Consider the following 13,883-nt stretch of genomic DNA (forward strand, 5'->3'; position numbering starts at 1 on the left):
GAATATCTTGTTCATTGGTGCGGATATGATATTAGTGAGCGCACATGGGAGCCATCCAGGAATCTAGCAAATGCATCAGCTAAAGTCAAAGTTTTTCATCAACGACATCCATCAAAACCAAGATGAAAACCTCTCTTATAAAAGAGACAAGATTGAGACAAGATAACATTCAATTTCCTATCCTTGTTTGTAACTTCTTTGCATTTTGTGACGCTAATTAGATGGAGAGCCAACAACCAGCGGATTCAACTCAAGAACCTTCGTTTGCTGACTTACCGGATGAGACATTGCGATTGTCACAACCTTCAAGACGACGCAACCGAAATGAAGACCCTCAAGAACGACATGTTCTTCCTCGAATAGATGGTGAGATACAACGCGTTTGGTATCACGACCTTGGAAGAGATTCTCGATGTTTGGTGATATTATTGGAGATAGGAACGACTCCTGATGGTGTTTCAAATGTATTATTTGAAGGAAGTTATGAAGGCCTCAACAGTGATCAAATAACAGGGTGGTCTTTTCGCCCTGGAATGGGACACTATCGATGGCTAAGAGGACCCATCAACTATCTTCGAAGAGAACAAAGATCAGAGTATGTAGCAAATACAATTCGCCGCATATTAGATTTTCTCAATATATAATCACCGCTCCTCATGGAACTCATCCCTAGAAGGGGGGGTAATGTCACGGACATACATATAATTACCTATATGAATAGATAAAAGTATGTAAAAGTAGGTTAATTGTGTAATATCTTCTAGAGAAGCTTCTTAGAAGCTTCATAGATGCTGCTTTGACTTTATAGGAGTCTATAGTTGACTTTTAGGTTAGAAACTTGGTCAACAAGTTAGCCATGTGCCACGCATGTTGGAAGCTTAAAGAACAAGCTAACTACGTGGTCCATCCATAGAAAACTTGCCTTGCAAGCAAAGGCATGTGGCCTAGAAAGTCAACATATATTGGAGGTCTTATAGAACATCGCCACGTGGCTTCTAGTTAGATAGTATATATAGAGGCAAGAGTGAAGCCCTCTTCACTCTTGTCAACTCCTTTCTTGCTTCTAGTCTAGTTTCAAGGGTCTCTAGTTTTCTTGTATTTTGGCAATAGCCATTCCAGTTTCTTTCTTAATATACATATTTCTATTTTGTCCTATTTCTTTTTGAGAAAAGTCTCACTTACTCTTTAGCTTTCATCGAGTTCTTGTCCCTGACAATTTGATACCAAGCACCCGGCCCAAAAGCAGTCATACAACCCCAAATCTTAATTGAACCACCACCATGTTTGACAGTTTGACTAACATGTTTAGGTCCAGGTCGTTCTCCTTCTCTCAACCAACACCAAGACCTATCATTTGAGTTCATTAGGTTAATCTTTGTCTCATCACTGAAAATAATCCGTCTCCAATCATCAATGGTCCAATTTTTGTATTTATGAGCAAAACTCAACCTTGCAAGAACATGTCTTTTGGCAAGTAGAGGCTTCTTTTGTTGCACACAAGCACCCAAACCAGCTTCTCTCAAACCACACCTCAAGGTGATGTCTGAGAAGTGTTTATCTGTTTTTTTTCGAAGTTGTTTTGCAGCTGCACTTGCCGTTTTGAGACAACCAACAGTGACAAGGTACACACCAAGTCGCTTCTCTTGCTCTCCTAAAACCTTTGGACGTCATCCTCTTTGCTTTTCTATTTCACCACTAATCTCCTTCCTCAGATGAGCTATTGAAGACTGACTCATTCCAAGTGAGTCTGCAACTTTTCTTGTAGAAACACCACTCCTAAGCTGCATCAATGCTTGGTGCTTCAATGATTCACACAACCGAGGCATAGAGATACAATTGACAAATCAACTTTCACTATAGATAGTACACAACAAGAGCAACACAACAAACAAAAAATGCCCTCAAATCTTGCAACAAGGAGTGTACATTGAAATTTCGAAATTCAGCAAGAAGAAGCAACCAAAACTGAGTACGCACTTCTACAACACTTTTCTCATAAACCCTACCTCAAATGATAATGAGTTTTTTCATCCATGTAGAGGATTGGATGAATACACTTAATAAAAAAGTAATTCTATCAATTGACTTATGTGTCAGTTTGAAGGATCAATGAACTATGAGTGTTCAGATTTTGTACTCGGTTTTGTTTGTCACTGTATATATAAATACAAAATGTTTATTTCCAGAAAATGTATGTCCCCCCCCCCCCCAAGTTATGACTTTAATGGGATTCTCCCATCAAACTCTTTAGCCTCTTTTAGCAAGTTTGAACAGACCCGGCGGCAGAAAACGACGCTGAGGTTACTTGGGTAAGCAAAGCAGCACAACCCAATTTGTGTAGAAGGCAGTAACTGGATAAGAAAAGCTGCATTCATCCGCAGTAGGCGCAGCTTGGCAGCGATGAGAGAAACAGCGCGAAGAAACACGTCGAAGACTCGGCATCGCCTTCGGATACTATTCAAGGGTAAGCAAGCGTAAGAGGAGCCATGCGTGGTGTGCAAGTTACAACCCCAGTCGGCTGGAGAGTGGATGATGGAGAGCATCTGTTCACAGCCGTACTTGGCGCAGCACCACAGCGTCGTCAACTCGGCAGCGGGCCACAAGGACGTGGTATCGAGAAGAGAATTTTAAATGGGATTGTGCGATGTTGTTCTCTTTGCGGTCGGGGGGTGTTTTTTTTTTTTTTTTTTTTTGTTTTTTTTGAATCGCAGGGAATTAATATAGTTGGGTTTTCTTAATTTTTTTGATGGCCATCTTTGGTGTTCCTGACGAACCCGATGGGCAGCTTCTGTGCTTTTGCGATAATCTTATCTCGGTGTTCATCCAACTCGGAATTCTGTGTTTCTTTTGCTGCAGATCAGTCTTCCTCAAGCTCTGAGCTTCACCACGGCATTGGCTTCACCGGCATTGAGGGACTGTCCGAGTTGGGTAGGGTTTTCAAAGTGCATCTTGTCACTTAGTTTCGGTAGGATATCTAGGGTCGGTCCCGTAAGAGTTAGATGTGCGGCGGCTAGTTCACCTCGTGGGAGAGAGAGGCTTAGTGGAAAAAATATGGCGAACGAGGAGGCTCTCGCCGCGAAATTAGCTGAGATGACGCTGATGAAGAAGGAGCAATCTCCGCAAGAGAAGCCTCTATTCTCGTTCGGAGTGATTACCGATATTCAATATGCTGACATTGACGATGGGAAATCCTTCCAAGGAGTGCCGCGGTACTACCGGCACGCATCTGAAGTATTGGAGAGAGCAGTGGATGCATGGAACAAGCACGGCAACCTCGCATTCGCAGTCCACTTTGGTGACATTGTGGACGGATTCTGCCCCAAGGAGCAATCCAAACAAGCGTTCGAACGCATCTTATCTGAGCTCGCCAATTTCGAAAGAGGTCCCGTCTATCATATGCTGGGCAACCACTGTCTCTACAACCTACCGCGCCAAGAGTTGAACCAATTCCTCAACATCCCCACCTCGGGCTTGCATTCTTACTACTCCTTCAGTCCCAATAATGAATTTTTGTTCGTTGTTTTAGATGGCTACGATGTGAGCGCTCTGGGCTGGCCAGCGGACCACCCCCACACCGCGGCCGCAATGGAGCTCTTGAACACACGGAATCCCAACAAGGAGAAGAACAGTCCGGAGGGGCTCGTCGGTGTAGAGCGCAGGTTTGTGAAGTTCAACGGCGGTGTCGGGGATGAGCAGCTCGCATGGTTGGAAAACACTCTGCGCGAGGCGCAAGAAGCGCAACAGAAGGTTATCATTTGCTGCCACTTGCCAATGGACCCAGGCGCATCGTTTCCTTCCGCTCTGCTCTGGAATTACGACGCTGTGTTGGCGGTTGTGCACAAGTTCAACTGCGTGGTGGCGTGCTTTGCCGGACACGCCCATGAGGGCGGACATTCTGTGGACTCTCATGGCGTGCATCACCACGTGCTGGAAGCGGTGCTGGAGTGCCCTCCCGGCTCGGATGCGTATGGCTATGTCAACGTTTTCTCTGACCATCTCTCGCTTTGCGGGACGGATCGCATGCGTTCTTACGACATGAACTTCCAGAGCTCAGGAATGCACCCCTCTCATTCTTTGAATTGAAGACTGTGGATTCAGCCACAGACGTGTACCATATAATGTTTCTTTCGACTTATCGAAAACTATTGAGAATCGATCACAACGGTTTGTCAGTGGTCTTGTTTTATGCGTTTGGAAAAACACTATTTATAGGTTCTCAAAGCATCCCCTCCATGTGCTCTCAAATGCTAGAAACTTATTGATCTTCAAACCTGTGCTGGAAACTTCACGCTGCAGTGCAGAGCTTTCAAGAACCTGCAAGATTTGTGTAAGACCGTCGTTTGGTACTAAACTTGTGCCGGAAGATGCTGTCCCGTGCTTCTGTCGGAGTGTCAGCTGCAAACTGCACCCATCCACATGCTGGAAACGACACATCCAGACACCATGTTCCTGCAGCGAAACGTATTATGACAAGACCTTAAATTCTTTATTCAGTTTATTATGTGCTGCCATACCTTATGGCGCGTTCGAGTCTTCTTCAATTAAACCTGCTAGGAGTTTTATTGCTGCCAGTGTTCGGAGTCTTCAATAGTCTTCAGTTTTAGCGACACCGAAGAGCATCATCAATCTGGTGCCTTTGCAGGTCCATCTTCATGTCGTTGCTCATTTTGTGTGTCACCTGTTTCACATTTTTGTTGGTGCTCATGCTCAGTCAGTGAGTATTGACAAATGCTGTGATGTTTTACAGTTTTTGAGGATGCTTTACTCTGTTGAAATGCAACAAAAAACCTTGTAGAAGTGAATTTGAAGCCTAATGTGTTTTATTTGTATACGATTCTGCTAGGTTGAGAGGAATAAACATACTTTTGATACAGGTAGGCTAAGGCTGAGAGGTTCGCCTTCCACCAAAACAGTTTTCTTTCTCTTTTTTCTCACTTTTATCCTTCTAAACAAGGGGACAGATGGAGGGGTTGAGGCTGAGAGGAGGTTTGCCTAAACAAGTTTGGAGGACATCAACTTTGTATGAATCAATTTAACAAGAGTGAAATAGAAACAATTTGGAATTTGTTTAGGCAACTACAGGGACCTGATTCAACAATTACTTTGAGATTGGAGAGGGATAACTGGAAAGGAAATGATTTAAATATTACGTTTCTGGATATTAAGGAGGCTCACTTGATAATAGAAAGGAGGTGGATGGTGGGTCAACAAATGGACTGAAATCTAACAAAGAGATTTAATTCTCAAGAATAAAATATGAAGATTTGAGGAAATTTTCTGAAGAGGAAGGCTAAGGAAGAAGAAGAGTAACAAAGAAGGCGATGGAGATAGAAAATTAAGTTGGAAGAAGGAGGTTGATAAAAAATACTAAACCAATTTTGAAAAGATGATACACAAAGGACACACAATAAGTGGTTCTTCTAGATACATATTTATTGTAAAATAATAATCTAAGATTTGTTATAGCATTATTAGTGTTTTATATTTATGGCAATCAAAATCTTATGTACAAGAATTTTATATGTAGAATAAAATATAGTTTTTTAAAATAACATTTTATTCACTAATAAATGTAGGTTACATAATTATTTCTTAGATTAATAAATTTAATATTTTAGATTATATTATAAAAGTAAAAATATTAACAATATAAATACAAGTTCAAATTTGAATATATATATATACATACATGTATTTAAATAATAAATTATGAATTATAACAATGATTTATTAAAATGTATTTATGTTCCTATAATATATTTTAAATTTATGAATAAATTCATTCTAAAATAAAATTCTAAACTAAAAATTCTAAACTCAATTTATTAATCATATTAATCCAAATAATATAATATCTATAAAATCATTAATTTTAGAGGTAAACAAAATCATTTTAAAGTAAATTCTTAAAAAAATTTAAAATTCAAATTCATTTATTGAAAAAATATTATATTTATATATTTAATCATTAAAAATGAGAATGGCTTGGTGGACATCCACCTCTTTTATTGCTTGAATAATCCTTTATGTCACAAATTACTACAAACACACAATAATATTTTTATTTGCATAAAAAAATTTAGAATAAATTTATAATAAAAAGCTTGTATGCAATGGAAAATGATATTTTTTATTTTTATTTTTATTATTTTTATTAAATTTAAAATAATTTAATGATATATTTCATTTATTTTTTATTTACTTAAAATTATTTATTAATTTGATTTAAGAAATATTTTATCATAAATTTACTCTAAATATTTTTAGTAGAAATAAGATTTTTATAGTATATATACAATGGAAGGTGTCTACACAATAAAAGAGGGGGTGTCTATCTAACAATGATCTTAATAGTTTATATCATAAAATTTATAATAAGAATTATTTTTGTAATTTCAAATTTTTTAAAATTGAGTCAAAGCTTTTTAAATATTAACATAAGATTTAGTTTTAGAATTTGCATACTATGCTTTAGTAATTGTTTAAATAGAGCAAAGAGAAGCTTAACAATTTATAATCTAAAAATAATAATATATTTACTTGCAACTATGATGGGCATATATATATTTATATTGAAAATTATTAGGATTAAAAATCTAGGTATAAGTAAACATAAATAAAATTTACAATATCTTATTAAATTACTTTTTTGAAGCTTCATAGATGCAAAATTTTTTTTCCTAGTATTTGTAAGTAATTAGTAGGGTAAAAATTTAGCCAACAAGTTGGCCACATTTTATACATGTTGGCAACTTGTGATACAAACTGGCTATGTGGCATACATATTAGAAACTTATCTTACAACTTAGACATATGTCTCAAAAATTGGACATGTGTTGAATGATCTATAAAACGTTGTCACATAGCTCCTTAGTTAGATAGTATACATAGAGGTAAGAATAAGGCTTTCATTGCTCTTATCAACGTCTTTCTAAAGTTCTTGATTTATTTAAGAATCTTGAATATTTTTATAATTAGCAGTGATAATTCTAGTTTCTAACTTATATCTATCTTAGTTTGTTTTTGTTATTGTTTTGTTTTGTTTTGTTTTGTTTTTTTTTTTTCAATATCACAAGAGTGTATTACTTCTTTACAGATTTGTTATCATTCATGCCTTTGATAGTTTGATAAGAATTCTAATTTATTATATATATATATATATATATAAGTTGATGATCTTACTTCTTTTGTTGTATTTTAATATTATAAACTATCCACCTTTCAATTAATATTTTTTATTATCTAATATTGATTTTTTCTTTAATAAAAATAGAAAATCCATCTTTATTAAATTGAAATTTTTTTTCTTTTAATTTGACTTATTTATATGTTAAAATTATTTTTTATAGAAATAAAAATTAATTATAGATATTATATTTGGTGGAAGAAAGAATAAATTTATATTTATTGCAAATCTTTACGAGCTTATTAATATACTTAATACAAAAATTTCATGTATTACTAATATCAACCATAAATGTATTATTTCTATGCATACAAAAGAAATCAACAAAGAGATCCAATGTCTATATAAAGAAGTTGTGCAGTTGAAAGAAGCAAGTAAATCAACTTCAAAAATAAAGACAAAAAGTCTCGTTAATACAAGTATGAATGGGAGAAAGATTAATATGTTTGAGAAGTTTAATGGAACAAGATTAAAATTTTAATTATTTTTATAATAAGTTAAGTTTTATTTAAGTTTATATCTTTGTGAATACTCTTTTGGATTTACTCAAATAGGATTTACAAGTACATTTTTATTTGGTAGTACTTTTTTTCAATTTTCACCTTTGATGGAAAAATATTCATGACTTCTACATGATCTATATTTATTTTTGGAAGTGTTTAAAAATTATGTTTGGAGTAAGTGATTAAAAAAATAACATAAAAAAAATTCATGTCATTATAACAAGAGTCATAATCAACTACTATCTATACTATAAAAGTCCTAAATCTTGCTTGAGACATGGATAAAAATGACAAAGTTCTTATCAATCAAATGAATTAAAGGACAATGTTAAAAAATTATTATTAATAATACCATAAATAAACTCATTAGAACAATTTATTACTCAAGCTATTGTATATAATAATCAAATTTTGAAAAGACACCAAGAACAAAGAATTGATTGAAGATGAGTAAATCAAGTTATAATAAAAACTTATTTATTAATATAAAATTCTATGCAAATTGATGTAATATGTTTTAAAATTCTCTCATTGTAGCAAAAAAAGACACAATGTTGTTAAGAATGATCATTGTTATATTGTGAAGAATCTAAATATAACACTCAATATTATTCAAAGAAGCATTACAACCACAAAATGAAAAGCATGGATGTCAAAGAAGACAATGTATCAAAATAGAAGTTTATCTAGCTATACTAAGAAATATATGGTTAGAATTTAAACCAACATCTAATAAATCTCATATTTTCTTCTAAGAATCTTCATCTTGTTTTATAATAGATGTTTATTTAGGACCTAAAAATCACAAAACATCTACTTTGTTAAGTTCTTAAGCTTTACATTGTTTTTGAGATGAAAAAGTTTGTTAAACAATATAAAATACTTTTAATAAAAGAAAATATGCCAGTACATGTAGAAGTCATAGATGATCATCTTTTATCTTTTGGAAATGTTGTCAATAAAACTATTATTGTAGATATAATAACAAGAAAAAATATCACATATATCCTTGAAATATGTTGAAATATCAAAAAAAATCCTTGTATTGTTGATAATAGCAAATATATCCCTCACTTTTGTAATAATTACAAATTTTTCTTTGAACTTGATAAGATATAAATTTATTTCTATTTTTTGTAAATTTAAGGTCTAAATCGTGTGTTATGTAAATTTTAGCGCATTATTTTTTTGTACAAATTGGGCCTTCTACAAATTAGATATTGATGTTATTATTGTCATGACAATATTTCCAAAAAATCTTTATGGTACAAACTTGCTTACTTCAAGACCAAAGACAAAGTACAAAGATGCAACCAACTGCAACCAACTGCAACTAACTTCTTTTAGTTCATGTTTTGTTTTTTTATTAAGGATGCATAGCTTTTTAACTTGCATCTTCAGCAAGTGACTTAGGCTAGAAGCTAGTATCAATAAAATTAGATTGTTACTTGGAGACCATTCAAAGCTAAATTAATACTTAAAGCAAATAGATAGGGAGGTGTTCCATGAAAATGATATAAGTGAAAATCTTGTTTAAGAATATGAAACTATATTTGTGCATGATTTTGAGTTAAAGAAGTGTTTAATTCTTTGTATTAGAGAAAGCTTCAAAAGATAGTATATACTTGAATTAAAAAAAATATATCCTTATTAGGATATATATAATGCACATGTGTAAAAACTCTATGTTGTAGTGTGTTTACATAGTGTTTTCATTCAACATAGAGTTTTTACACATGAGTATTACATTTTTTATTTATTTAATATGATTACTTTTCAATGATGTGATAATGGCAAAGCTAAGCAATACTTTGTAGAAAAATACTAAAGCTCCATACATCAACTAAAATATAAAAGAAGCATACAAAGTTATGCCATCATTGTAAAACGAGTTTGCATCATCTACAAAGCGGATATATTTGTCAAAGCAATACAAATCACTCTCATTGTGGATCTGATAATAAATAGAGATATTCTTGAAAGAACTTCAGTATTTCAATGATGTTCAAATATCCTATAATTTCAAAACCAAACCTTCAATGAATATTGATAGTGGAATTTCTTTTACAAACATTTTTTGTAATTTTAAGAAACAAAAGCTTATAGATTGATTTAGAATAAGCATTAATTATTTGATCCTACATCATTAAGTATTTTTTTACTATGCCTTGATTAAAAAATAAGAAAATTCTTTAAAGCTCAAATTTAAGTTTACATCTCTATAATTATAACTTATGATGGTTTTTTTTATAAAATAATCTTTGATAAATATTTAAAAATTAAATTAAATAATTATTTACAAGTATTAAAATATATCAATATTAAAATTCAAACAACAAAATTTTGGATTGATTAAATTTTATTTTTGTATAAATAAAAATATTTGAATTAATATATATATATATATATATATATATTATATAGATTGGATTTATGAATAAGATAAAAAAATCTTATAAATTTTTGTATATATTGCACTCTACTCTTAGCCTCAAAGTAAATGGATTTATATAATAAAGAGTTATTAGAAGTGTTGCTACAACATTGATGGTAGCACCAACAATGTTTAGTTCATGGGAAGATTGACTTGTGTAAAAAAGTGTTGTGCCAAAATTTATACGGAATAAAATTTGGACCTTAAATTTATCTAAAATAGGAATAAGGTTATATCTTATGAAGCTCAAGGATAGATTTATATTTATCACAAAAGTGAGGGATATATTTTCTATTGTTAAGAATATAAAGATATTATTAATATTTTTAGATATTTTAGGAATATTTATGATAAGTTTTTTAATAAAAAATAATTTTAATAGCTTTGTGATATTTAATACTGTTATATCTATTTCTAATTTAATATAATATAATTTTAGGCTTATCATGGCTAAAATTATACAACACATAAATAGACTAGATTTCTTGTAATCTCAATATTTTTTATAACATAATTAAGACTTTTGCTAATCAAGTGGAAAGTTATGTCTAATACAACCAAACTTTTTTGTGTGGATTTATGAACTTTTATGCATGTTGTAGAAGGACCATTTTTTATTATTTATGTCACATCTATGTCTAATGGTGTAAAGATTTCATGTCCCATTCTAATCTAATATAAAGATTATTAATATGTTTTTTTTTAAAAAAAAAATAAGATTATTTATTAGAACATTTTTCTTATAATTGCTTAATTTATCTTAAAGAAGGGTTCAACCATTATTTAGACCAATCTATAACTTATTATCAAATGAGTTGATTTTATTCAAAGAGTACATTGATAAGAACTTAGACAAGAATTTCTTACACCATTCAAAATCTTCAACAATAGTTTCTATTTTCAGTATGAAGAAAAAAAATCATTGTAGATGTATGTGGATTATGAAAAATTGAAAAAAATTACCATCAAGAATAAGTAATTTTTATCTTTGATATCAAGAATTTTTTATCAATTAAATTAAAAAAAGAGCTATAAAAAAATAAATACACATAAAATATACAATGTGATATGCATTAATAAAAAGAGATAAATAGAAAATTAAGTTTCAAATTAGATATGAATATTTTGAATATAATATCATGCCTTTTGGCCTTATTAAAGTATTTTTTTTATTATCTTAAACTTACATTTAAAAAATAATAGATTTAAAAAAATATATCTAAAAAATATTTTAATTTATTCTAAAAACAAAAAAGCTTAAAATTTATAATTTTTATGTATTACAAAAATCTAAAGATTCAAGATTGTACACTAAGATGTAGAAGTATGTATTTTGGATAATTTAAGTTGATTTTTAAAAATATGTCATATCAAATAAAGATCTTATGATGGATCTTAAGAAATTTTAGAAAATTATGGATTGGAATATTTTAAAAATAATAAAAAATATATATTTTTTTAAAATTTAACATGTAATATAATTTTTTTGTTAAAAAATATTTTTTAGATTGCAGCTTTGCTTACATATTTGACTTGTAAAAACAAATTTAAGTGGAATAAAGAAGCTAATATAGCAATTGAAGCTTTGAAGTTGGTTTTTACTCTTTCACCAATCTTACATCAAGTTGGACTGATAAAAATAAATTCATTAAACTTTGCTTTAAGTTAATTTTTATTATAAATAGGAATATATGATAGAATTTATTATGTAGTTTTTTATTTAAAATATTTTTTAATAATTAAAATTAATTATAAGATTTATAATTAAAAAAATTATAATTATAGATTCATTTAAAAAATAATATAATTATTTAAAAGGTGCTTCTAATATAATAATTATTTATATAAATTACAAGAAATTTAAGTATTTTATGTTACTACATATTTTGATATGTTGCTAAGATCATTAGAATAAGTCCTTGTCAATATTTCTATTCAATTTGACTTATTAGCTAAAACAAAATTGCTTGTTAAATATGCTTCAAGATATTTTTATCTTGTACCAAAATAAAAAAATGTAAATTATCATCAATAATAGATAATTATTTTGAAACAAAAATAATCTTATTTTTGAGCAATAAAATCAATGATTATTTTTGATTAAATATTTTTTAAATAAATTTAATTGAGTATGTTCTAAGATCTTATTATACAAGATATTGATGATAATTCTTTTAAATTTCATGATATTTTAAGTTTGAATTCAAAATTAATATTTTGTATTTTTAGAGATATTTATATAATCTTAAAAGTATAGTATAATAATGTGCTTCTTATATTTATTATTTTTTTAAAATAATATGATATTTTTAATAGAACAAGACCTTAGAATTAATTTTATTATATTTTTAGTAGCTTCAATTGTGAAAGAAAGTTAATAACTTTTAAAATTTTGTGATATTGCTACAAGATGGAAAAATACTTGTCATTGATTTTATAGACTTTTCTAACTTGTACTTGTATACGAACAGCCATAGTCATCTATTTCTATAGAATTTATTATAAACCTTTTAATTTTAATTTATTACAATTCTACATTTGTGATATTAGATTATTTTATTAAAGCATCACATTTTTTACTTTGTACAAAAACTATCACAAGTGAAGAAATAATTAGATTTTTTTAATAATACATATTATTAATTTGAATTGAAAAGAGATATTATATAAGATAGATGGATGATATTTGTATCTAATTTTTGGAGAAATCTTTTCAAGATTTTAGAGATAGATATAAAATTATCTTTAGCCTTATATTCTTAAATAATAGACGAATAAAATATGTAAATAAAGCATTAGAAAAATATTTGAGATGTATCATTAGCTATTACAAAGATGATTAGATAACTCTTTTATCATTGGAAATTTTTTTTATAATAATATAATACATTCTTCAATTCAATAGTTCCATTTTTATATTAATTATGGCTATCATCTACAATTTGATATTTTTTACTTTGTAAAAATTAATAATCTTGGAGCAAAAGATTTAACAAATCATTTGTAAAAACTATAATAGACAATGAACTTGCAATTAAATGAAGTTTAAATAAAAAAAAAGATCAAAGTAGATTTCTATTATATGGAGCAACTTTAACTCTATGTTAGCAACAAGGTATAGTTATTTTTCATAATATCAAGACTATTTGTTCTTATGAAAAGTTGGATTATTATATACTTAAATTATTTTAATTTTATTAATAGATTATTTAATATTATTTTAATTATACTAACTAAAATATATAAAAATCCATATTTTGTTCTATTTGTCTCTTTTTGAATCATAAAATATTGTAGATATATCAAAAAAATAGATAACATATCATTCTATAAAATTAGAAATTAATGAAAAAATTGAGATAGAAGAGATCTTAAATTCAAGAATGTGAAAAAATAGGTTAAAATATCTTATACACTAATATAAATATAATATTAATAAATAAAAATAAAATCCATCTAGTAATCTTTTAATTGTGACAAATGAAATTGATGTTTTTTTTTAAATAACATTTATTAAAATCAAATAAAGATACAAAAAAATATTTTGCTATAAAGTAAAGTTGGTTGAATAAAGATTGCATTCTATCTTCTAACTTTTTTTTGTAGTATTTTTTTATTTGTAGTATTAAAAAGATGGAAAATCAACAACTATCAGATTCAATTAAAATATTATTTTTTTATTAAATTACTGATATTATGTTATAAAACAACTATTTGATGAAAAAAATATGGATTATATTAAAAAATAATTTAATTGAAG

At 29.2% G+C, this 13,883-nt stretch overlaps 1 protein-coding gene across 1 annotated transcript; it reads left to right on the forward strand.

Annotated features, from left to right (window-relative positions):
- The first annotated feature begins 2,497 nt into the window (after positions 1–2,497).
- Positions 2,498–4,871, forward strand: LOC112276109 (manganese-dependent ADP-ribose/CDP-alcohol diphosphatase). The gene is made up of 2 exons (XM_024507140.3): positions 2,498–2,610; positions 2,857–4,871. The coding sequence occupies exons 1-2, from the start codon at positions 2,530–2,532 to the stop codon at positions 4,081–4,083; spliced, it is 1,308 nt and encodes a 435-aa protein (XP_024362908.1). The 5' UTR covers positions 2,498–2,529; the 3' UTR covers positions 4,084–4,871.
- The last annotated feature ends 9,012 nt before the right edge of the window (positions 4,872–13,883 follow it).

This window comes from Physcomitrium patens, chromosome 23 (assembly GCF_059467195.1).
Source record: "Physcomitrium patens ecotype Gransden chromosome 23, ASM5946719v1, whole genome shotgun sequence".
Lineage (NCBI taxonomy): Eukaryota > Viridiplantae > Streptophyta > Bryopsida > Funariales > Funariaceae > Physcomitrium > Physcomitrium patens.